Below are 27,394 nucleotides of genomic sequence, written 5' to 3'. Positions count from 1 at the left end.
CTTCAAAGTTCAGAGCACGTTGCTTACGAAATCGCTCATAAACTGGCTCCATGTTCTGAGCTGGGTATGGCGCATAGTTTGCCACTGGCCATCCTCTATATGGCCCAACTTGATGGGGTACTAAGGCCATTTGCTGAGGCTGTGGCAGAGGCGGAGGCTGAGTCTGAGGCTGAGCCTGTTGTCACTGCATTAATTCTTCAACTTACTGTCGCAGTCTGGCAATTTCTCCAGTGTTGTCAACCGGCGGCGGCGCATTCTGGTTAGTAGCACTCACTCCCCTTCTGCAAACTGGAGGGGCTTCATTGCTCTCAGGAGCAACGTTGGAGGCATTAGCATTGTTGTGAGCAGATCTTCGAAGTGACATCTTCAGCAGAGTTCTAACAGTTGAGAAAAACATGTTAGAACTTTACCTAATAAGCTCTAAGGCAAAAACTTAATCTAAAAAAACATAACTCGAACCTATTAATTATGATTTCTTATGGAAATTATATAAGCCTTATTTATTATTAGAGTGGGTTGCTATACTTAGAAAAATAACCCATCTTTATTATTTTCTAAGTCTATTTCTAATCATCCTATATGACTTAATTCTCAGGCTCGAAACTCATCTTTGTTCCAAAGTAACCATATTGAGGGAGGGCTGGGATCAGTAAAATCGTTCCCACTACTATGGCCCCCTAACTCTCAATATACAGAACCAATTCATTGATTTGTATCCACCCTCACCGAACTTAGTCATTATTTATTATGATTGCAAAATAAAAAAACAAAATCATACATGTCATCAAAATAACAACATAATTAGTTTGGAAAAACAGTTTTCACTAAGTGCAATCATAAAGGCAAAATAATAAATAAAAATAAATAAAGAAACTAATCTATTCTAAAAAATCGGGATCTTCTACATCAGATCCTTCATCTAACATGTCATCATTTATGTCTTCATAGTCATCATTATCTTGAGCCTCAAAATGACCTCAAGGAAGATTCGTAAAAATTCTATGTTTTTGCATATTTGCAAATTGAAATTCCATTTTAGAAGTGAACTAAGTATGAGAAAATAATATCTCATAGCTACCAACAATTCATCTTCATCATTTATCGTCTCCCATATATCTTCTAAAGCTGCAATCACAGTTGGATAATCTTTAAAAAGTCTAATTACTAAAACATATTGCTCTGTTGATCTCATCATGATTTGCTTAGATTCTTAGAGGTGACCTATCTCCCTGTGAAACAAAAGTAGTCTCCGAGTGATTCTTTCTAGCACTCCTACGGTATTTCTTGGTTCTCTAATTCTTTTTAAGGCCTTAATGGCTCGGATATCCTCATAAGTTAATGCTCCATTCATTCTTAACTGAAAACATAAAGGCTAAAATCGTTAGCTATACATATAAACATAATCACTATAATCATAAACACTTACTTGGCGGTTAGATTCGGAGCTTGAGCGTGTGTATCAAGGAGAACTTCATGCGAATGAACCGTTGCTTTGATACCAACTGTAATGACCCAACTAATTCTAAGACTTTGGACCATTAAAACTACTATACATTGACACTACTTTCAAATAAATATACATAAGAAACATTCACAAACTTTATTAAAAACTCTAAGTAAATGTTGAAATGCATTAATTCAGGGTATTGGATCCCGTTGTTTTAAAAATAAAACATAGCTTTAACTTAATTAAAATTGTTTACAAAACCAAGTGCGAAAAGTACATAGAAACATAATTAAAAGACTGAAAATAACGTCGTCCTCGAATCGTTCACGCAGTCCACCGAATCCATTCCTCCTCAATGCACAACTCCAAGCTGCCAGGAATCCTTCCGCCGCCATAACTATTTTCCTACATACATAAAAAATAAAGGAATGAGCCTAATGCCCAGCAAGGAAAATCTACTAATAACATAAAACATACACATAAATATATCATAAACATATACTATAAACATATATGTCATATACTACCACAATGGCCATTATACTACTTGGGGCTTGTTAACAAGTCATATGCCTAATTGATTTGTGGGGCTTGCTAGCTAAGCAAATCATATGCCCATAAATTATTGGGGCTTGTTAGCTATACAAGTCATATGCCCAAGTCTATCAACATACATAATATAACATTACATAACATATCATATAAACATATAAAATTCTATCATATTTTCCTTACAATTACCGTGATTTATGAGAACAAGGACGGGATTTGGAACGCTCCTAAAACCAACAATAAGAATGTGAGTATTCTAAAGAAAATTGATGATGACAAGAGGACTAAACCACCGAGAAGAAACTTACCGACAAGAAATCTTAAGTTCAAAGAACTTAAATACCTAACCAAGATAATGAGTTAGGATTTGAGTAAAGAAAACTATAAGAAACTATTGAAACATACAGAAATGAACTAGGAATAGGAATACATTTGAATGCAATCGAACCGAACTACACCTCGATATCAAAAAACACACTATTAAACTTACTTCCCAAGTGTTTTTGAAGCTTAAAATGATAAAGCTTATAACCCAACCCAAGTGTTTATTACTCTAAAGTAAACCTAGCAGCTTGAAGGCTCTGAACACAGCTTGAAGAATGAGAGAAAAGGCTGGGTACTAGGTCCTATTTATAGAGTTCAAGGAGTGAAAAGATCTTCTTTTAGCTTGGATAAAAATAATGAATATTACTTGAAAAACATTTGAATATTCGTTCAGCAAAGGCTTAAGACTCGGTCAAAACGTTCAGAGGCTTGCTAAGAGGTTGAGTGTTGAATTGAGCTCGGTTTCAAAATCGTTTGAAAATCTTGCCCTAGGGCCGATATATTGCCCATTGTAGGCGATATATCGCCTGGGCTTATATCTCGAGGCTCGTCGATGCGTTTGTGCAAAGTTACGTGTTTTTCGTATTCCCCGTGTGGCGATATATCGCCCATAGAGCTGCGATATATCGGCATACGCTGAAATATTATACACGTAATTGCACTTTTTCTGCTTAATTTGAATTGGGTAAACAACTTTGACTAAGTCATATAATGTTTTTAAAGTTGTTGGTAGATTCTGGGGTTTTCAAATATTTCTCTTATAAAACTATTCATAAAAAATGCTTAATTCCTTAATAAACATGCACACGACAAGTGTCATTATCTTATTGGTTCTATCTAAACCTTATAGTATAATAAATGACATCTTTATGATCAACTATATTAATCAAACCTTATGTTATAATTAATATTCTTAAACTATAGGTTAAACTTATAAAATATATAAGTGTTGCTACGAGTGTTCAACTAAGTCTTGGCTTGAACCAAAATCCACAGTAATAAACATACTATAACTACTACTAGCTATTATTATATCTAACTAGCTAAGTAAAGTTCTGGGACTCTACAGTTTTTGGGTTCATTTGGGACTTAAAATGAGGTTTGGAAGCACTTGGTTCAGGTTGGAAATGGTGGTGTCGAAGGGGGGAAGAACCAGGGCAATTCTGCCTGGTTGTAGCGCTATAGTGCCCATCAATGGGCGCTACAACGCCACTCAGGGGGAATTCAGCTCTGCCAAGGGCGCTGGGGCGCTAGGGGGTAGCGCTGTTTTTTCAAATCCCTATTTTGGGCATTTTTAAGGGTTTTTGGCTCGGGGTTTCAATTTCTAAGGCTCGGGATTGAATCTACTCACCGTTTGGGTACAATTCGTGGTCCCGGGAGTGAGGTTTAGGTCAAGACCCTTTTATTGTTGATTTTCATTGGTGGAGGTTATAATTGGTTATGACTAGGTAACCGCTAAAGAATCAAAATGTCGATCGTTCTCAAGGGTCGTTCTTTTACTATTTCTCGCTCGAACCAGAGGTAAGAAAATTGTACCCCATATGTGACATGCATTGTTATTCATGAGACATGTTGAGTGTTTAAATGTGGACATTGATTGCATATCAAATGATTAGCAAATCTTGATTCCTTGTGAATGGCACTCACTTATTAGTCAGAATCGGCAATGGTGCCAGAACGAGCTGTGACGCTGTGACTTACTAGTCAAGTTTGATAGCAGTACTGAGCACTGGTCGTATGTTATCGACCTATGAGTCAGGAGTGGCATAAGCGTCATGAACGCAGAGCCGAAAGATTAGATCTAATCGACATCAGCATTGAATGACTCAACATAAGCATTAATGCTAGACCGACCCCAATTTCGATGAAAACTAAAAGCGCTTGCCTAGTTCCATGACTAGTCACTCAGAGCCAGGGCCAGAAGGCCCAGGGGACTGTATCGTCACATGGCTAAGGGTACGAAACCCACACTAGTGACTCCATGGTCACTCATTTGGTTTGCATTAGTGACTCACTCATCCAGTTTAAGCTAGTGACTCGATCACTTATTTGTAAAGGGTGCGAAACAAACATTAGTGACTTACACATCTGTCATTCACCTGTTTAGGGAAATAAGTCCTGGATGATTATCATGATCATCATTTAATATTATATACATGTGGTAATGAGTTTTCTTGAGGGGCTTTGGCTCATGGGTGCTATGTGGTGTAGGTAAAGGGAAAGGAAAGCTCACCCAGCCTTGAGTGGTGGGCTTAGGTGGCGATGTGTACATATGCGGCTTGACCACCACGGCCAAGGAGTTTCTCAGAGGGACTAGGGGTTAACCCTTTTTTTGTCGCTTAGGTCGGCGGGTTGTAATTTTACACTGTAATGACCATTTTGTACTTTAAACAACTTGTAAACGTTTTTATGGGCACATGAACAGTTTTATGTGTTAAATAAAATATATCCTTTCCATTTTGATTGGTTTTTCACCTTAACCTATTAATAACACCTAGATGCACGTTTATAACCAAAGAACTTGATTAGCGAGTTAAGCACAGTTCAAAGCTCACAGTAACGGTCTTGGAGTAACCAGGGTGTTACATTGACACTTCATCATAAATTTGTATGCATGGCATAATAGTGATATGGTGAATTATTGTGTGATATAAGACCATGCATGATATTATGATGATTAATTATGTGATGCCTTAGCAAGTTTTATGCAGCATAAAAGTAAGTTGTAAGAAAAAGTTTAAGTTCAGTGCCACTGTTTTGAAAAGGCAATTGAGAATGTAGGTAAGTGTAAACGGAGGCCTATAGTTAGGCTCATAGTGGCAACCCAATAATTTGGGCTAGGTTTTAGTGAACCAATTATATTGTTTGCCATGTTCCCGTTTTTATTTCTCCTCCATATGAGTTATTGTTATATGTATTGACACCATAGTGTGTGGCCGCCTTAACTCTTGAGCCCGACGGGGCAATGATGGAATAAGGTTTTTAATGCGCCATACTGTGGTGACGGCTAGCCGGAGGAGAACCCATGAGATTTTATATTATATGTGTAACAAGCCCTGCAGGCATTGACATAATCAAACAGTGTGCACAATATTAAGGGGCCCAAAATTTAAAAATTTGTGTATGTCCATTGACATTGGGTAATCATTAGCATTGCATGCATTACTTTGCTTATTGAGCTTTAGGCTCACTGTTGTCTTGTGTTGTAAGTAGAGAAAGAAATGAGTGAATGACAAAAGAGAACTGAAGCATGGTCCTGACCCTGATTTGTACATATAAACATATCGACCTTTTGTGGGTTATTTCAGTTTATCAGTGTGTATGTTTATAATAAAGTTTGAAGTTATGTTTTGAAAAAAAATTGGGTTATTAAATACTTATGTATAATATGTTTGAGACACACTTTATGTTTAATGTAAATAATGTGAAATAAGTTTTCAAAAAAAAAAATCTAGACTTCCGCTGAAAGTAATTATGATATAGTTTTAAAACGTAACACCTCACATATGGTTTTTAACTAAAATAAGTGAAGGTGTTGCAAGAAGAACAAAGGGAAGCAGATCGCCCTAGAATCTCCCATCCTGCACTTCGCTTCGGTGGTGTAGAAGAAGATCGTTGTCGATCCCAATGCATACTTCGAGGCTCAGCGTACCATTTCAAAGATCATGACTCAGGGGAGAGTGAACAAGATCATGTTGAGCCACAATATAGAGGTCAGAACTGGAACTCTCCTCATTTGACCTGCGTTCGAAGAGGAACAAAGCTACTCCCCTCTCCAAGACGACTTTGCGACTTGGAGTGACGAGCATCTGAAGGCTGGGGCTTTCCTCCCTCTGGACCAGTACTTCGCGAATTTTTCAAATTACGTGAAGCTAGCTCCATCTCAGCTCCCCCCAAATTCGTACAGAATTTTGGCGGGGCTGAAGTATTTGTTCTTGAAACACGAGTGGGAGGTCCCCACTCCGGCAGACATTCTGTATTTCTTCTGCCTCAAGGCAAGCCCCGACCAGAGGGGACGCAGTGACCGATCTGTGCATGTTTATGTGAATTATTTTATTATATGATGCTAAATGCATGCATGCATGTGGGTCCACATTTCATTATAAGGGCATTTTGGTAATTAGGCCCGTTGAGGGCATAATCGTATATTTTTATGCATATTGGTGAATTATTGATGAGGCCACATCATAATGTGGATTTGTTTGAGCTATTCGGCATGAGACGATCTTTTAAGACAAGTTAGCGGTTTGGTCATAACGGGGTTGATTTCGGGGTGAGTCTCGGGGTAATTTGATGATTAGAAAATTACTGAGAATTAAAGGGTAATGGGATATGATTTATTGGTATTTGAGAATATTGGGAATAACGGGAATTGGAGGGCGTTAATTATGATTAACGAGATAGGCGGGAAAGGACGATTTTGCCCTTGGAGGCTGCTTAGGGTTTTAATTAAGCTTAGGGACAATATAGTATTTTCACCTAAGGATAGATATAACCATTGAAGGCTGTAGTCATCTTGCAAAACAGAGCTTTTTTTTCTTCTTCTCCTGTTCATCTTTTCCTTTCCTTTTCTCTTTGAATTTTTTAGCTTAATTTGAGGAATCAAGTTAGGGAAGTGAACCTTGAGGGTCTAGGGTTGTGTTCCACCATTGAAGAGGGTTCCATACTGAGCTTGAGGTAAGTTTCTAGCCATTAAAACTCTTTTTTTATACTCTATTTTCATTTTGTTTTCAGCTTGGATTTTGAGTTGGATAGTTGAGGATTGATGGGAGTTTTTGGCTATGATTGATTGGGTTATGATGCCTAGAACTTGTAGAGTGGATATTTGGGTTCATTTGCAAGTTTGGATGAGGTTTGGGAACAAGTTCTTAAGGTTGAAGTGGTGAAATCGAAGGAGGGAAAAACCAAGGCAGTTCAGCCTTGTCCTAGCGCTATAGCGGCCAAAGGACGGCGCTACAGCGCTAGCCAAGGCAAACCTCCCTATCTGTAGCGCTATGGCGCTAGGGGGCAGTGCTACAGCGCTACCCTGTTCTTCCTGATTCCTACTTTGTGCACTTTTGAGGGTTTTTGGCTCGGGGTTTCAATTCCTAAAGCTCGAGATTGAATTTACTAGCCGTTTAGGTACGATTCGGGGTCCTGGGAGTGAGGTTTAGGTCAAGAACCTTGTATTGTTGATTTTCATTGATGGGAGTTATATTTGGTTATGACTAGGTGACCGCTAAGGAATAAAAGGTTCGATCATTCTCAAGGGTCGCTCTTTTAACTTGTTTCTCACTCGAACCAGAGGTAAGAAAACTGCACCCCATATGTGACATGCATGGTTATTAATGAGGCATGTTGAGTGTTTAAATGTGGACATTGATTGCATATCAAATGCTTAGAAAATCTTGCTTACTTGTGAATGGCACTGACTCGTTAGTCAGAATCGACAATGGTGTCAGTATTAACTGTGAAGCTGTGACTCATTAGTCAAGTTCAGCGGTAGTACTGAGCACTGGTCGTATGGTATTGACTTATGAGTCAAAAATGGTATTAGCGTGTTTAACGCAAGCCGAAAAGATTAGATCTAATCGATATAAGCATTATCGTCATGAGCATGAAATGCTTGACCGACCTTAAGTTCGATGAACACAAAAGCGCTTGTCTAGTTTAAAGGCTAGTTACTTAGAGTCAGGGCCAGAAGGCCTAGGTGACTACCTCGTCACATGACTAAGGGTGCGGAGTCCAAGTTAGTGACTCACTCATCTTATTAGGGCTATATGCCCCAGCATGATTATTAGAATCTCGACACCATCTGATTAGGGCTACATGCCCCAGCATGATTATTAGAATCTTGATATTATCTAATTAGGGCTACAAGCCCCAACATGGTTACTAAAATCTTTAAGTGATATTCAATTATTTGTTTAGGGCTATAAGCTATCATGATCACTATTTGATATTGTATACATGCAGTAATGAGTTTTCTTGCTGAGCCTTGGCTCACGGGTGCTATGTGGTGCAGGTACAGGGAAAGAAAAGCTCACCCAGCCTTGAGTGGAGAGCATAGGTGGCGATGTGTACATATGCGGCCGCTTGACCACCATAGCCAAGGTGTTTCTCACAAGAACTAGGGGTTAACCCTATTTTTGCCGCTTAGGTCGGCGGGTTATAATTTTTACACTGTAATGACCATTTTGGATTGTAAATAACTTGTAAGCATTTTTATGGGCCCATGTACAATTTTATGTTTTAAATAAAATATATCATTTCCTTTTGATCGAGTTTTTCACCTTAGCCTATTAATAACACCTAGATGCACATTTATAATCAAATGACTCGATTAGCGAGTTAAGCTTAGTTCAAAGTAACGTTACAACGCTTAAGGAAAAGGTACTAGTGCCTTCAACTTCCGTCCAATACCTCGGTTGTGGCCACGACGTTGACCAAGTACCTTTGAGACAACTTGTGTCTCATTTACAGTCGCACTTCCTGCTTCAGATTGAGATTGGGATTGTATATGGACTTCTTGCTGCAAGGCTTCATACAGTTTAGAAACAAAACAATTAATATATAATATAATTGAATAATATACATATATACAAAACTTAGAAAGTGACTTACATATGGATCATAAGCATTCGTGTTCTGATGGACCCAAAATGGGTATGTTTTAAATATTTATAACTCATAAGCGCATGAATCGTATATGGAGTATAGTGTTCGTGTAAGAACGAGGTTGAACCCAAAGGAGTTGTCTAAAATCAAAAAGAAAATTGTTTTAAACCAAAATTAATAAATTCTAACCTGCTCCAAATGTTGATGGATTTTTGTATCAAGAAAATAAAATCAAAGATATTAAAGACAATATATGTAACTAAATTAATAATTGTAAACAAGATGGTAGAAGAAGGATTATTAAGATAATATAATTCACAAAATATATGTTTAATAATATTTATAAATACATTGATTCCCAAGTTTTAGTAATAGTATAAATTAATCAAACCATCACTTATTCAAATTAAATATTTTATTTAAGCACAAGTTATTATAGAAATATAGGATTTATCTTCACTTTTTAAGATATAATTTCAAAGTATTTAGTGTGAATCAATCTAAAGAAATAACAAATAAATCAATGAATATTATTTATAAGGCAAAACATAATATTTTTGTTCTAAGCATTTAATGTGCACAATTTAATGGCACACCTTAATCAAAGAATATTATGATTTTGCACTAATGAAGAACAAAGTGTAAATATATGCTAACAATAAAAAATACATGATATTTAAGATGAAAGAAGATATTTGAAGAAGAAAAATTCATAAACTTTGTTGCACAAATGGGAAATCAACATGCAAAATAAATACTATCTAGTTACATATTGTTTTATCATCACCTTAATAATCTTAAAATATTATAAACTCATAACTAGAATCGAAATTACAAAATAAAGAGAAGACATACTTGAAAAATTCTCTTGAAAAATACTAAATGGAAGAGAGAATGGTAGAAAAGATGATGGTTACACAAAAATTAAGCACACCCTAAAATGGTCTTGAAATTACATATTTATAGCCAAAATGAGATTATTAAAACAATCAATTTAAATTAATTAAATTTATTAGATTAATTAAATTAATAATAATATGACAAGTATGGATCAATTGTAAGGTGTAATGATGATTTTGTGATGAAATATGTAAAAAAGTTGGGTAAAAATGTGGCATTTTCGGACAAATGGACAATTTTCGAGCTCAAGAGAATGGGAAGGTGGCTGGAGGCTGCTGGTGGCAGGTGGGCATTGGGTGTGGAGCAGGTTGTAGGCCGAATGGGGCAGCTAGACCATGGCTAAAGGAAGTAGCTTCGGGCCTGGGCTGGCTGAAGGCTAGAGGGGCTTCGGGCCTAGGTTGGAGGGGCAGGCGCGAGCCCAGGTGCTGGGCTAAGGAGGCGGGCTGGGCAAGGGCACCTGGTTTGGGCCTAGCTTCAAAATCACCATTTTGTCTTTCTTTTCTTTCAAAACTAACACTTTTCTTTTCTATTCTTTATTTTCAAGCATAAAAATTGCAAAGTACATCTTACAAAATAAGTAAACACATTATAATCAAATATTTTCAATTATAAAATAAATCATATTAAGTCCATGAAAATATTAATTAAAATTTAATTTACTTTGGCAATTAAGTTCAATAAAATCACATTTTTAACTTTTAATCTAACAACACTAATTTCAAATAATTAAACTACAACATATTATAATAAAATATCTATAAAACACACAAAAATCTATAAAATTACAATAAGACTAATAAATTCAAAATTACTTAAAAAACTTAATAAGTTACATAAAAACCCAAAGACTAAGCAACAATCAGCATAAAAAATGTGGTAAAATAATTATATTTTGTAGAGTTATCATGTTCACCCATCCACGTGTTGGATGATTGTGCATGTCATGGAACGTATCGATAATGCTGGGCAATTCCTTAGTCTGAAGATTCATCTTTAGAAAATAAAATTGAACAAAATCTCAGTTAAATATTGAAATTATTATTAAGATAACTTAAAATATATCAAATTATCTATATATTTTTATTAACCTTCTTAAATCGAGCAGAAGCATAAGAAGTCGATCCATGGAGACTTGGATACTTCTATTTTTCTTTTTTGGCAACATTTTCCTTTAAGCGTGCCAACTATGGAGTGGTGAAAAGGTCAACCAACTTCTGCCAACTCTCGTTGTCAATGTCCTCTGGTGGATTCTTTCTAGCTGTCTCGATATCATCATACCCTTCATGTTCATCGAAGTTTCTTTTCTTGCGACCTTTTCTATCCTTGTAGCAATCCTGAAACTCTCGCTCAATCCCAGTCTCTATCAGTCGCCACTCAGGGAGAGCTCGGGGAAGAATGAAAAATTCCTTAAAAAATGGTTAGTTTTTTTAAATTTTATATATAAAAAAAATTACATGTGAATAATAAGGTTTCCAATAAGTCTCGTGAACAATGTCCCAAAATCACCAACTGCTTTGTAGGTTCCCTCCTTCATATTAAATTGTAGAGCCAACAGACCTTTATTATCGTTGATGAGTTGCTGCAAATTTTTGGATCGAGACCGACCTCTTCTTTTTGCGGCAGCTGCTGCATATGTTAATTAAAAAATACAATTAAATTGAATAAAATAATAACAATTTGTCATTTATTGATAAAAGATAGACTAATTATGGTATATTACCTGTCTCATAGGAAGTAGTAACTCGAGTGGGATCTGAAGGAGGAGGAGGATCCACTCCATCACCGCCATGAGAACGAGCAATAGTAGCAGACATATCTTTGCAGTTTAAATAATTATTAACTTAACTCAGTTATAGTTAGAGGTTAATTACATAACCTAAAAAATTTCAGTAATGCAGTTGAAACTATTGAAAAGCAAACATTGTTGAGAAAAGTCATATATTGATTGAAAAGTCTTCAAATTAAATCATACACATTAAACATACAAACATGAATATGCATAAGAAAATATTATTCCTCATCGATGTCAATTCCTACATCATCATTTGTACTTTCTAAATCATTTTCACTAATTTCATCATCATCATCCACATCTGGAATAGATCGAGACGTTTCCCTAATTTTGTTGGTGTGACCAGGTCTATCCAAATGCATAGTCTCTAACTCTCCTAATTCCAAAGTGAGTACAAAATTTGATGAAGTGCTATCGTGTACGACATCAACCTCGTTATCATCATCGATACTTGGATGATCCCAAATCTTTCGATGACTGACTTCTTCTACTACCTTCCAATTTTTGTTTCTTGAAGGATCTTCCAAGTAGAAAACTTTTTTTGCTTGAGTGGCGAGAATAAATTGATCATTCTTGTACCATTAAGAATTAATCATGATACTAGTTATGTTATTCTCAGTCACATTTCGACCCTTGCTTGCATCGGTGTTGGACCATTTGCATCGAAACAATACTACCGAGTAACCATGGGAATAACATAACTCTACAATCTCCTCAAGTTGGCCATAGAAAGTGAAACCATCGGTTCCTGGCACCAAAACTCCACTATTTTGAATGGTATGTCTTTCATCACGACTATGGACCAAAAACTTCACACTGTTAACAATGCAAGTCGTGTAGGAGTATGCATTCTTATTGGACCCGTTTGCTAAAGAAAATAATTCATCAGTACACTCAGTTAACTGTACTTGCCGCAAACGACCCATCTATAGAGTATGAAACAAAAAAAGAAAACACAATGAGATGAGTATTAATCAATACGAATTTCGTAAGAATTCTACAGTTTCGATAATTTACCTTCAATTTAAACCAGATAGGGAAATCTTTTTGAAGATTTATGTTTGAATTTTCTCGAAGGCATTCACTGTATAACACAAGGATTGAGGTAACATAATAGTTTGCCATGAATTAAATTTAATGAATTCATATACGTGTTGAGCTACTTACTCCATATATGGTTGGATTTCAGGGCAATTGTTGAGTACAAACCACTCCGCTTCTTTCCGATGAAGATAGTCAAGGGATATGATTTTCTTTTTGCTACTTGGACGACATAGTGATTCAAAAACTGACAACTGTCTTTTAGGAATAACAATATATGCATTTCTTTTCGAACGATTAAATTTAGTATGTATGCCCTGAAGATATTGTGAACAAAAAGTCAAAGCTTCGTTGGCAACATAACCCTCTGCTATAGAACCTTCAGAGTGCACCTTATTCCTGAAATAATTTTTCAATTTCTTCATATATCACTCAAACAGATACATCCACCTCATGTAAACTGGTCCTCCGATGATAACTTCTTGCGGTAAATGAAGAATTAAATGAATCATTATGTCAAAAAAGGTTGGAGGAAAAATTAACTCCAACTTGCACAAAATTTTTATCACTTGATCTTCTGCATTCTCCATGTCCTTAACAACAAATGTACGAGCACAAATTTGCTTAAAGAAATTGCAAAGCTCAATGATTGTCTTCAAAATAGACTTATCCAAGTAGCCTCGAACTTCTACCGGCAACAGACGTTGCATAAGAATGTGACAATCATGAGATTTCAACCCAACAATGTTGCCATAATTGTCAGTTACTTTCTTAGAGAAATTTGAACCGAAGCCATAAGGAAGTCTAACTCCTTTCACGAACTGACAAAAAAATCGTCTATCATCCAGTGTGAAAAATTACATATGATGTGGTTTGATCAACTTCATACCATTTTCCTTGAGGTGCAACTCTTCTCGGATTCCCTAATTCTTCAAGTCTACTCGTGCATTGGTGGTGTCTTTAGATTTCTCATTCATAAGAAAAGTACCGAGTAAACTATCGCAAATATTTTTCTCTATATGCATCACATCTAAATTATGCTTTAGTTCAAATTTGGACCAGTACTCAAGTTCAAAGAAAATACTATTTTTACTCCAATTAAGCTCTTTTGGATCTCGCTTTCTTTTCACACCCCAGAAACTGGCATGTTTACCCAGCAAACGATCTGGAACATGCGTTAATTGTTCGAGTATGTCTTGACTACTGATTTTTTTGGAGGACATCCTTTTTCATAATTCCCATCAAACAAGCGACTCTTCCTCCACTTATGCGTAGAAGATAAGAATATTCTATGACCAACATAAGCCGTCTTCCCAATTACCTTACATGAAAAAGTGTCTTCGTTGCATGAAGGACATGCCATATATCCTTGGCCACTCTAACCAGACAAACCACTACGGGCTGGAAAATCTTTGATAGTCCATAATAGTGTTGCACGCATTCTGAATACACTGTTCATTGCAGCATCTCTGATTTGAACTCCTTCATTCCACAACTCCTTCAATTCATCTACCACAGGCCTCAAAAAGACATCATGTCCTTCCCAAGTGATTTCAGACCGAGAATTAATAAGGTCAACATGAATGATGACTCTTTCATGCACAACCAATGAGGCATATTATACGTGTAGAATATTACCGGCCACATGCTGTAAGATAGACTCATGTTACCAAATGGATTAATAAAATCAACAACCAAACCCAATCGAACGTTTCTGGGTTCTTTGGAATCATCAGGATATCTGGAATCAAATTATATCCAAGCACCCCCATCAACATAATGGTGCATCACACCATCTTCTTTCGACTGTCCCGTACTATGCCAGGTCATATCATTTGTTGTATGCCTTGAACCATATAGACGCTTCAGCCTAGGAGTCAAAGGGAAGTACCGCAACACTTTTTGGGCGACTTTTTTCCCCTTTGTGTCTTTGTCAAACCATCGGCTCTCACCACATATAGGAAAACTCTGTTTTTGGGAATTCTCCTTCCAAAACAAACAATAGTTGTACTTGCAAGCATGAATAGATTGGTATCCTAACCCTAACTTCATCATTTTTTTCTTAGACTTATAGAATGAAGTCAGAATCTTATTCTCCTTCGGGAATGAAAATTTGATAAACTTAAAAAGTTTATCAAAGGAACTATTTGTCCATTTATTCATAACCTTCATGTGTATCGCCTTCGCCAAGAAGTTCAAAGAAGACAACCAAGTACAACCAGGGTATAACTCAGCTTCGACCTCTCGAAACAGGTCATCAAATTGATTCTTTGCACTATTGCCACCACCATATGAAATTCCTTCATTTACGCCTTCTTCGTTAGTGTCTTGTTCACCAATAACATCATTGATGATGTCAATCATCTCATCAGTCATTGGATCCCCGTCGTCCACTACTAGAGGCATATCAACTTCACTGCGATAGGTCCACTTCACCTATCGCTACAGAAACCCATATCTGTGTATGTGAGCCTCCACCGCATCCAGTTTCTGATTAAGCATATTGACACACTGAACGCATGGGCATCTAACTTCTCCCGAAGCATTCACATGATTCTTGGCCATTTGTATAAATGCTTGAAGACCATTCCAAAACTCATCAGAGTTATGTCGTCTATTAGTTATCCAACTCTTGACAATCGTCATAACTGATTCAAGTGGAGAATAAATTATCACAATGTGATAATCATAAAAAATTACCTTTATTTGCTAATAATTTTATGAAATCTTTTGAATAAAATATTAAATTTTATGAATATATATTATCAAATTTTAGGAATATATATTATTGTTAGTTATAAACGTATTATAAAGTTTCATTATATAATCAAATATTTAACTATAATTATTATTATGTTATTTAATAATTATCAAATTCTTAATATAATTTTTATTTTTTATTTTTTTTAAAACAACAATAAAATTTTATTATTTTAATCTTAACTTAATTTTAAGAATAAAGTCAACTTAATTACCTAATTTATCTACATATATTATCAAATTTTATGAATATGTTATAAAAGTAATTAAATAAATATTTAATTATAAATTTATTAAATTACCATTAAAAATTATTATTTTAATTTCTACTTGTTTTATAATAAAATATTGATAATGTTTTATAATTGTAAAATTATTATTTTAATTTACACTTTATAATTTTTTTAATTAATTGATTTAAAATTTATGAATTAAAAAATTTAATCACACTAACTTTAAAACTATGTTGTAATGTTTAGTTTTTCTAAATGTACAAAAATTTCGGCATCATAATGACTGTAATCTAACATATCCCAAAATTTAAAATCTGCATAAAAACATATAAACCAATCCCAGAGCATACATAAATTTTAATACAATCATTTAAATTGACAAATAAACAACAAAAATAAATTATAAACATATTCCCAAATCAACATATTATTTATCTAACTTAATTAATATTTCTAAAAATAAATTTTGATTTTTTCAAATTTTTGGAAGTATTACCTGATGAAAAACGTTTATTTATTATGAAAATATAATATTGTAAACTTTTTATTTTTCAAATGCATGTCAATTTCTAAATACAGCTAGTGTCTCTCATTGGTGAGAAACAATATTAATTATGGCAAAAAAAATTAACTAAATTTGAAATTAATGTAGAAAAAAAATATTTACTTGTTGGTGACTTGCAATACCAAGTCACTATGTTGCCACATCATCTTAATTGTTAGTACCCATCTATAGGTAGTAACCATTGAGAAATCTTCCATATATATATTTAAAAAAAAACATAATATAAACATCTAATGTGGATTTATCTAACCTATAGCATAAAATACCCAATACAATGGAATATCACCTAAATTAATATTTTTTTATAACCTAATATTTAATTTTATTATAATAAAATATTAAACAACTATGGAACTTCTTACGTCAAATTAAGTTTTTTATTATCAAAATTAAATTAAATTAGCATATACATTAATCTATGAAAAAAAATCATCAACAGAAATAATCAACATTTCCTTATAAAAAATATATACACATAAAAACATTCACATTAATTTATATACACATACATATACATATATATAAATAAACATATACATATACAACCCCCCAAAAAAAGTAAAGATAAATAAATGAACAATACCCAATGACAAATTCCTGTGTTATCTTAAAAAAGAAATGAACAAAACAAACATCAAAAACTTATTTTTACCAAAAACTAAATAACCACAAAAACATACACACATATACTAACAAAAAATACATTTTAAACCATAAAATACAAAGAAACTAGGATTAGATTACCAAAACAAGGCAAAAATGGCAGCAAAAGGCTTGGATGGACGAAGAACTCTCGAATTTTCTCTAGTTTTTCCATAATTTTTCGCAAAATATGAAGAAGAAGGCTTTGCCTGGGGGGTTATATCGCTGTGACCTATAGCGACGACATGATATGAAATAAGAATGTCGTCGCTGATATCAAACGGTGAGACCCTACAGCGACAACATGTTGTTGCTATAGGAAATAAGAATGTTGTCGCCGATATCAAACGCACCATTTCACTCAAACGATGAGACCCTACAGCGACAACATGTCTTCGCTATAGGATAGTGAATAGTACACGAATACTCTCATGTGCTATTTTGTACTCGACAGCGACGACATGTAGTCTCTATAGGCAGTGAAATTTGTCTTAATTTTTTTGGCGGTGCACGTTCCCACGTTTTATTTTGGGTCCAATTGTGATGACATATCGTCGCTGTAGAGTATGTTTATCCAAAAAACAGTTGTGGATGACGTGGCAAGAATTGTCAACACGTGGCTAACACATTGCAGAGATGCTCCTCGCCTATCGACCAGAGATACATGCGAGGTTCAAGTTTTGTATACGACCAGCCTGGTCGTATACTCCGTTTATTTATGTATAAATTTGTATAGTTGTAATGATATCTGAGAATATCTCTTCATTATAACCTGAATATTAGTTTATTAAGGAAATATATGATTAATTGACTCATGTAATCCTCCTTGAGCCTATAAATAGTCAAGAAATAGCTCAAGGGGGGATCCTTTTGATCTTTTTCTGAATTGTATTGCTATTATCCATCGTCTGTATTGTTTCTCCTTCTAAGATCTGTGAAACTCAGGAACCCTAGTTCTTTGATCACACCTTTGAAGCTCAATATTAATAATAGTATCAAGTGGACGTAGGTCATTACCAATCACTGAGGCCGAACCACTATAATTCTTGGTGTTCTTTACTTTCCATTAGATTGTATTCTCAAGCATCGTACTAATTTCCTGTCGTATACTTGATTCCGTGTCGTTGGCCAAAACAAGGGTCAACATTCTGGTGCTTTCATTGAGAGCTTGCGAAAGAATCTAATGGCAAAAACTTCCAAGGAGACTGGACAGGCTGCTGCCGCTTCATCATCTCAGCCTCCTCCCCCGTTTGGAGTTTGATGAGGAGGAGATAGATTCTAAGACCTTGAAGGCAACCCTAGGGGTGTTGCAGGATGAGTTGGCCAATCTGAGGGCCAATCAAGACAATGCTGCAGAGATAATGGCATCACAGAGCTGTAAATACGGGCCGGGCTTTTAAGCACTGCACGAAACCGGCACGAGCCCGGGAGGCACGAGCACGACACGACACGAAAAAATATGGGCTTGGGCCAGGCACGGCACGAAAAAATATGGGCTTGGGCCAGGCATGGCACGACACGGGCTTAGCACAGCACGGCACGACAAGCCCGAAGGCACAACACGAAAGCACGAACAAACTAGCCCAAAAGCACGACACGATAAAAAACCCGATATTTTGACATTAATAATCATAATAAATTTTTATTTGTCAATAATTAATAAATTAAAATGATAATATATGTCTTATTTTTTCAATGTTTATATTTTTATAATTATATTAATTTATTTTAAGATTTGTTAGTTAAATTTTTAGCATTTATTAGTAGGTATTAAAATTCTAATAATTATCTTTGATATAATTTTGTGTAAAATATTGTTAAAAAGTATATAAAAATATCTAAAATTATAATTTAAACAAAGAAATGTATTTGGTTTGGTGGTAAGTCCATTGATGGTTAAAGAGGAGGTGGAGGGTTCAATTCTCCATCCTCACATTTTTTTGCAAAAAAAAAGTTGGCCTAAATTTGGGCCCGAATATAGAAAGTGGGCTGGCCCGAATAAGGAAAGTGGGCCAGACCGACTTGGGCCCAACACGGCACGACATGGGCCGTGCTGGGCCTACTCTTTCAAAAATGGGTCGGCACGAGCACGGCACAAATTGAATATGGGTCGGGCCCGGCCCGGCCCAAATTTACCGGAGGCACGAAAAATGTGGGCCGGGCGGCCCACATTTACAGCTCTTGTCAAAGCAAAGGGAAATAGAACGCCAGCGTCAGGAGCTGAGCGAGCGGCAGGCTGAGATGGACCGTCGACAGAGGGATGCCATGGCCGCCCTTGAAGCAGCCCTTCAGCTGGCTAGGAATCAGACTGCGCCAGCCTCCCAGCCAGATCATTCACTAAACGGGCCACCTCAAAGGGGTCCCAATCCTAGTCCTCCGCTCCAACCAGTAAGCCCTCAGAGGCCGGAGCAGCCACCTATGCCTTAGGATGATGTCCCACTTAGGGATCCTGAGTAGCAGCCTCCATCTCAAGCTGGTTGAGGCAATCCCCCGCGCCCAAGGCAGAATAGGGCCGGGCAACCGCCCCGCAGCCCTAGACGCCCAAGGGATAAGAGCCACATCCACCGAGCAGGGGGCAGCGTTCTTTTGCCAACAGGAGGAACTCAGAGCAGGCTCTGCGGTCAGGGGCCCCCCACGGCATAACAATGCACGGGGACCCACCGACCAGCGCAGGCCTCCCCCTAACGCTCGGGAAATGCCAGCCCGGGGAGGCAACAGAGGGAATAGTCAGTCGCACCATAGCCAGCCACGATTCAAAGATGGCCACAGCTACAATGAAGCCGACTTTGGCAGAGGAAATGCTGGTTGGAGGAACGAAGAGAGAGGTTAAGGCAAGAGCCCCCCACCTAGAGAAGACTGACCTGCAGGTCATAACGCTGGGGGGCAGCCCAGGCAGAATAATGTCTTTAGTCGGCTCGGAGCCAGCGAGCATCGGCGAAGAGACGATGATTTGAGGGATGTACTTAACGACCACCGAGAAAAGCACGATGAGTACATTCCCCTTGCACCAGAGGCCCCAGCAATCCCAGAAGTTGTTCAGGCTCAAATCAATGCCCTGAACCAAGCTGTGCAACAACTGGTTGGGGGGCGAACATCCCACATTAAGTACGACCGGAGGAGAGGCACCCTCTTCGTACAAAGGATTGTTGTGGCTGAAACCCCCAGTAAGTTCAAGATGCAAACACTTCCAAATTTCGACGGGTATGGAGAACCAGTATCTCATGTCAACAAGTTTGAGATACAAATGGATATTCAGAAAGTCTCTGAAGATGCTCGCTGCAGGATCTTCCCAGCAAGACTTTCTGATGCCGCCCAGGAGTGGTTCTTTAAGTTCCTTCCTGCGAGTATAGTATCCTGAGAAATGTTCGTGAAGGAGTTTTACGGAAAGTTCTATGCGGGTCATGTGCACCCCACTGAGGCGAACCAACTAGTCGAGATACGCCAAAAAGAGGGGGAGCCCTTGAAGGAATAGGTTCAACGCATCATGCAAGCTGCCGATGGAGCCAAGACTGTGGGTGATGAAGGTAAGATGATGGCCCTAACTGCTGGGGTTAGGCACCATTCACCCCTCTGGAGTAGCCTCAGAAAACATGGGGTTAAAAGTACCCAGGAGTTCTTAGATCAAGCTGATCGGTACATCAAGCTCGAGGACGCGATTGCCAACGAAGGGAAATCGCCAGCAAAAGACAAGGGGCCCAAGGAAGAACCCGCCAAAGCCACCAACGGGTCGTAGCCCAATGGCAACGGGAATGGTAATGGTAAGAATGGTGGAAAGTGGGCGAACAACGAACCCTCGACCTCCGAGAGTAAGCGCCCCAAAGGTAATTGGTATGAACCGAGATTCACCAACTACACTGCCCTTGTTGAAAGCCGAGCCGAGGTTTTCCAGGCGACCAGCTCAAGCGTGCCCTACAAACGACCCGCACCTATAAGGAAATATATCTCCAAAGTAGGGGTGCACACGGGTCGGATTTTCGGGTTTCGGGCTCATCGGGTTCGGGTTTTGCGGGTTTCGGGTTAAGAAAAATGGTACCGAAACCGATCCGAAATTTTCGGGTTTTTTCGGGTTCGGGTTCACTCGGGTTCAGGTTCGGGTGTAATTTCGGGTTTTCTGGGCCATTTGTGATTTTGGGCCGAAAATCCCAAATTTGCAAAAATGCCATTTTTTTACACTTTTTTTTCAAAAATACCATTTTTTTTCAAATATACCATTTTTTTTTTCAGATTTCAGGTTTGATTTTGGGTTGGGCTGAGCCTATTGGGTTTTGGGCCGAAAATCTAAAATTTGCAAAAATACCATTTTTTTACACTTTTTTTCAAAAATACCAATTTTTTCGAAAATACCATTTTTTTTTTCGGATTTCGGGTTTGAACCCGAACCCGAGGCTAACAAATTTTCAAACCCGAACCCGACCCGACTTTTGTCGGGTTCGGGTCGGATTTCACCCGATTTTGACGGGTTTTCCCAAAAAACGGGTTTTCGGGCTGTGGGTCGGGCGGGTTTGCGGGTTTTTCGGGTCAAATGTTCACCCCTACTCCAAAGAGAAGAAACAAAGTTCTGTCGTTTTCACAACGACTACGGGCACGACACTAATGAATGTAACCAGCTGAAGGACAAAATTTTGTTCCTGATACGACAGGGACATTTAAGAAGATATGTACGAGCTGCGGGAGGTTTTTAACGAGAGGCTCAAGGTGCCAACGAGTCAGCCCCTACACACCAACGCTCGCCACCTTTATAGCCAGCTCCTGTGGCAGGTACCCTACTCACCATCTGCGGAGGCCCACATCTTGTAGGAGATAGTGGGGAAGCGAGGGAACGATATGCTCAAACCCTGCACCATGACTAGGACATCGAAATGATGAGTGTTGAAGATCAAGCACCAAAAAAGGCTCGAACAGAGGAGGAACTGATCACCTTCTCTAACGAAGACGCCCAACACGTGCGATTCCCACACTCCGATGCGCTGGTCGTGGACGTACAAATCGCAAACATGATGGTGAAAAGGGTGTTGGTCGATACAGGAAGTTCGGTCAACATCCTATACAAGTCTTCGCTGGAAAGGATGAAGTTGTCCGTGAAATAGCTGGAGCCATGCAACTAAACCATTTATGGTTTTTTCGGAGAAGGGCTCGCCCCAACAGGGTCGATTAGACTCCCAGTCACAGCAGGCACTGCTCTTGCTAATAGGACATTACTTACTACTTTTATAGTAGTTGATTGTCCTTCGGCGTACAACGCTGTGATAGGGAGACCAATCTTGGTCGACCTATGAGCCTTTACCTCTATATGGCACCTCGCTATGAAATTCCCAACGAACGCAAGGGTAGGATGCGTGTTGGGAAACCAGAGGGAAGCAAGGGAGTGCTACAATGCCTCGATCACCAAGGCAAAGAAGGGTGTATTGAGTGCCACCGGAAAGGAGTTGCAAATGGCGACTGATGTTCAGGCCCACTCGGGTGATAATCTCACCAAATAGGGCATTGCCCAAAGTGAGGATATGGACTTAGATCCTCGCTTTGGGGGTTTTGAAGAAGAAGTAGGACCCGTCGAGGACCTTGAAGAGGTCCAACTCGATGAGGAAAATCCGACCAGAGTTGTGAAAGTCGGTAAAAACTTAGAGACAAGGACAAAACAAGCACTGGTGGAGTTTTTAAGGAGGAACCAGGAAGTCTTTGCCTGGTCGCACAAAGACATGGTCGGGATAGACCCTGCAGTCATCAACCATGTCCTAAACATCGACAAAAGCTTTTCACCAGTGCAACAAAAAAGAAGGCTGCTTGACAAAGATAGATCAAAGGCCTTGAAAGAGGAAGTCGAGAAGATGAAAGAGAATGGGTTCATCAGGGTGGCGTTTTATCCATCGTGGGACTCTACTCCCGTACTAGTGCCCAAGCCGAATGGCAAGTGGCGTATGTGCGTGGATTTTACAGACCTAAATAAAGCCTGCCCCAAAGATTGTTTCCCACTCCTGAGGATTGACCAGCTGGTCGATGCCACTGCAGGGCCTGAGATCCTCTCATTCATGGATGCATACTCCGGGTATAATCAAATCATTATGCATCCCCCTGATGAGGATCACACTAGCTTTCAAACTGATACAGGGCTCTACTGTTACAAGGTGATGCCCTTCAGTTTGAAAAACGCTGGTGCGACTTACCAGAGACTCGTCAACCACATATTCAAGGAGTTGATCGGCACGAACATGGAGGTCTATGTCGACGACATGCTGGTCAAGTCAAAGAAGGCAGAAGGACACATAAGGGATTTGCAGGAATACTTCAACGTCCTGAATAAATATCGGATGAAGTTAAATCCTCTTAAATGCTCCTTCGGAGTAGGATCAGGGAAGTTCTTGGGATTTATAGTTAACTCAAGAGGAATTGAAGCCAATCCTGAGAAAATTAAAGCCCTGATCGAGATGAAATCGCCTGTAAAGATTAAAGATGTCCAAAGCCTGACTGGGAGGATTGCTGCTCTCAGTAGATTCATTTCAAAATTGACAGACAAGTGCGTCCCATTTTTCAATCTACTAAGAGGCAATAAGAAATTTGAATGGACAGATGAGTGCGAACAAGCCTTTCAAGCACTAAAATCACATATGGCGCAACCACCCATCCTGTCAAAGCCGGTCGATAAAGAAACTTTGTTCATCTACCTGGCAATCACGGAATACGCTGCTAGTACTGTCCTAGTAAGAGAAGAAGAAGGTGTGCAGAAGGTTGTCCACTACGTGAGCAAAAGGCTGATTGGAGCAGAACAGCGGTACCCACCCATCGAGAAGCTAGCCTATTGCCTAGTTTTGGCCTCTCGGAAACTGCGGCCTTACTTCCAAGCTCATCCAATTACGGTCTTGACCGACCAGCCTCGTTGATAAGTCCTGCAAAAGCCGGAGGCTGCAGGTAGATTGCTAAAGTGGGTAGTCGAACTCGGGCAGTTTAACATATCTTACTTCCCGCGAATAGCGATAAAAGGACAAGCCTTGGCTGACTTCATCGCGGAATTCATAGAACTTACGAATGGCGAACAGACTAAAGAGCCCAGCGAGCCTGAGTCTCAAATCCAAGCACCCTCGTGGAAATTGTTCACAGACGGGTCATCCAACGAATCCCACACAGGAGAAGGAGTGATATTGATAACACCGGAAGGGCATCGATTTCACTTCACTGCATCTAACAATGAGGCCGAATATGAAGCACTACTCGCTGGATTGCGGTTAGCCAAGGATATGAACATAAAAGTGCTTGACATCTATAGTGATTCTCAGCTGGTGGTGAATCAGATCCTAGGAGAGTACCAAGCATGAGGCTTAAAGATGGTTGCCTATCTGAACAAAACAAAGGATCTATTAGCCTAGTTCGATAAATATAGTCTCCAGCAGGTACCTCGCGATCAGAATTCCAACGCAGATGCTTTGGCAAAGTTGGCAAGTGCGAAGGATGTTGATACTCTGAACATAGTGCCAGTCAAACGACTATCAGTACCGAGCATCCAAGCTACAGAAACCACTCTGGTAATCCAAATGGTTGATACGTGGATGGCACCATATGTAGAGTATCTATCAAGCGGCGTGCTACCAACAGACAGGAACAAAGCTAGGACCCTTAAGCGGCAAGCAGCTAGGTATATCCTGGTCGATGGGATCCTGTACCGAAGAGGATACTCACTGCCACTTCTCAGATGTATTAGAAAGGAGAAAGCCAAAGAGTTGATGAAAGAGGTGCACGAAGGTTTTTGCGGGGACCATGCTGGGGGGCAAAGTTTGTCAAAAAAGATCCTAAGGGAGGGATATTTCTGGCCAACCATGAATGAAGACTCAATGGAGTTCGTGCGGAGAAGTGACAAGTGTTAGAGATTTTCCAAAATCCCACAAGCAGCCCCCAACGAGTTAAAGCAAATGCAGAGTCCATGGCCCTTCGCAGTTTGGGGAATAGATCTAATCGGATCTTTGCCTACAGGAAAAGGTGGTGTAAAGTATGCAGTGGTTTCCGTCGATTACTTCACCAAATGGGCCGAAGCTTAACCGCTGGCAACCATAACGACCAAGAAAGTTCTTGACTTCGTAGTCAAGAACATCGTTTGTCGATATGGATTGCCAAGGAAGATTGTCTCGGATAACGGCACCCAATTTGACAGTGATCTATTCACGAAATTCTGCAAACGGAATAGTATTACCAAAAGTTTTTCTTCCATCGCTCATCCTCAAGCGAATGGGCAGGTTGAAGCAGTTAATAAAACGCTGAAGGATACACTGAAGAAGAGGCTAGAAAAAGCTAAGGGAGCATGGCCAGAGCAGTTGTCTGAAGTTCTTTGGTCATATAGGACTTCCCACCGAACAGCAACAAGTCATACCACGTTTTCCTTGGCATACGGGTATGAAACTATGTTGCCTGTCGAGTTGGATCCACCCTCGCACCGCAGATTAACATATGACCAAGACTCTAATAGCTAGCTATTGATGGAATCCCTGGACTCAATCGATGAAAAGTGTGAACAAGCCCAACTCCGAGTAGCTGTATACCAGCAGAAGGTCTCCCGGTATTTCAACTCTAAAGTGCGAGAAAGAAAATTCAATGTTGGAGATCTTGTACTTCAACGAGTTTTTCTAAACACCCGCGACCAAGCTGCTGGAGTACTCGGGCCTAATTAGGAAGGGCCATACCAAATCGATGAGGTCCTTCACCTAGGCACTTATAAACTTGCACGCTTAAACGGAGATCTCGTTCCTCGCTATTGGATTGGAAAACACCTATGCAAGTATTACCAATGAACAATTCTTCTTGAAGAATTGGCTTGTATTAATTTTACTTTTTACAAGTTTTGAAAAAGGGTTGGTCATTTTATCTGACTGATCACTTATAAGTGTAAGATCTTATTGATCACTCGTACAAACATGTTTAGTCCATTTATTACAAGATATAAAAGGGACTATGCGCAGCCAGTCATTTCTTGCCAATTATTGTATTTATTACAAGTATTTGCTCATTACGTGTGTTGTTTTGCTGTATTATAATGCTAATCATATTGGTACGAGCAGTAATGTTCGAACAGGTTCTGGTCAAGGCAAGTGACCAAGGACCTAAAGCTCCTCGATCACTTGGGGGGCATATAAGGTACAAGTAAGCAAAGTATATCGTTAAAAAGGTATGTAAAATAAGTGAAAGCATGCTAGGGTACTTAGAGTTTTTTTTAAATTTTGTTATTTTGTTAAATCAAACCAAAGTGTTATGCTAAGTTCGGTCATGAGAACAGATGTTATAATAAGATGCAAATATATTATAATATCAAAATGTATCCTTTTACACCGCGAGCAATCGCTGCTCGGATGTAATTGTTCAAATAAAAGTAAAAGCTGCCTATGCAGCAATAAAAAATATATTGTCTTTACATCATGACCCGTAGGTCGTGCAGTTAAGAAGATGAAAATAAAAACAGAAAAAGACTAAGGATCCGAAGGATCTTGAGGAGCCGAAGGATCTTGAGGAGGGCCCTGATCGACGACGTCTGCAGCCTCATTGTCTGCCATGTCCATCCCAGTGGCCAACGAGATCTTAGGGGAAGTAGGAATCCTTGCTCTTTCTTCCTCTGCCAGTCGAGCAGCACAGCGAGCGAGCTTGGTGTTTCTTGCATTCTCAGGAAGGTAATTAAAGTTGGCACCCTAGTTGTGCTTCCAGAAATTGTAGAAGCATCGGAGAGTGGCATTCTTATACCTTTCCAAGTTGCTGGCATTGGCTTTCTCAAGCTCCTCGATCTGGCCCTCCAAGGTAGTATTCTCCTTTCTACTCGCAGCAAAGTCCTCCTCGAGCTGTTTAGCCGCGCGGTAATTGACGCGGTTAGACTCCTTGAACTGGTCCCTCTGATCGATGGCTTTGTCCAAAGACTTTTGCTTCTCCTTACCCTCCTCAGCCAATTTATTCTTCTCCTCAAGCACCACTGCATGCTGCCCGGCATATTTCTCTACGGCAGCTTTGAGTTCATCAGCGTGCCGTTGCTCCAAAGATTTGGCCTGCTCGGTAACAGCACCCGAGCGGAGACGGCCGACAGTAAGGGTCAGCATTGCCTGCGGTCAGAGCAGAAGTTAGACTAATTGTAGAAAATAGAAGGGCTATCTCCGCAGAAAAAGATGACTTACACTGGTAAACTCGTTCAAGGTGCGGTTTAAGATAAGATCGACGTCCATCGCCTCTCGGCAGCGGTCATGCTTTACAATTTTTGCAACCCTGTCCTTAACCGATTTAAAGGCGCGAGTAGTTATGTCTCCCCCAGTCGAGGCAGGACCGACTTGCTGAGTCTGGTCGGTTGGGGCCGCTAGAGGTGGAGTCGATCCAGCTGGAGCAGGGGGAGTCTGTTGCTCGCGAGGAGAAGGTGGAGTTGCATTGGCTGAGGGGTCGCCCTCTGGGAGGCCTGCATTGCGAGGCTTCTTAGCCTGAGGCGCTTTGCTACTTTCCCCAGGATGCCTCTTTCTTGCCTTCTTTTTGCTCGGGGGAGCCACGGAAGTCTCAGGAGTGTTGTAAATGTCGAACACGTTCACGGAGTCCAT

General features: G+C 39.1%; 1 protein-coding gene across 1 annotated transcript; it reads right to left on the bottom strand.

Moving 5' to 3' along the window:
- Positions 1–202: 202 nt before the first annotated feature.
- On the bottom strand, positions 203–27,394 carry LOC133791495 (uncharacterized). The gene is made up of 3 exons (XM_062229420.1): positions 26,987–27,394; positions 26,703–26,914; positions 203–377 (listed from the first exon to the last, which is right to left on the bottom strand). The coding sequence occupies exons 1-3, from the start codon at positions 27,392–27,394 to the stop codon at positions 203–205; spliced, it is 795 nt and encodes a 264-aa protein (XP_062085404.1).

This window comes from Humulus lupulus, chromosome 7 (genome assembly GCF_963169125.1).
Source record: "Humulus lupulus chromosome 7, drHumLupu1.1, whole genome shotgun sequence".
NCBI lineage: Eukaryota > Viridiplantae > Streptophyta > Magnoliopsida > Rosales > Cannabaceae > Humulus > Humulus lupulus.
The sequence above is the reverse complement of the archived record's forward strand: the minus strand, read 5'-3'. Positions and strand labels throughout refer to the sequence as shown.

Bases quoted from the DNA above. Each gene is read 5' to 3' on its own strand.
- LOC133791495 (XM_062229420.1), bottom strand. From the start codon at position 27,394: ATGGACTCCGTGAACGTGTTCGACATTTACAACACTCCTGAGACTTCC. The intron at 26,915-26,986 runs GTAAGTCATCTT...CTCTGACCGCAG, and splicing joins CCTTGAACGAGTTTACCAGT to GCAATGCTGACCCTTACTGT. The intron at 378-26,702 runs GTTCAAGGAGTC...CTCAACTGTTAG, and splicing joins GCCATCGATCAGAGGGACCA to AACTCTGCTGAAGATGTCAC.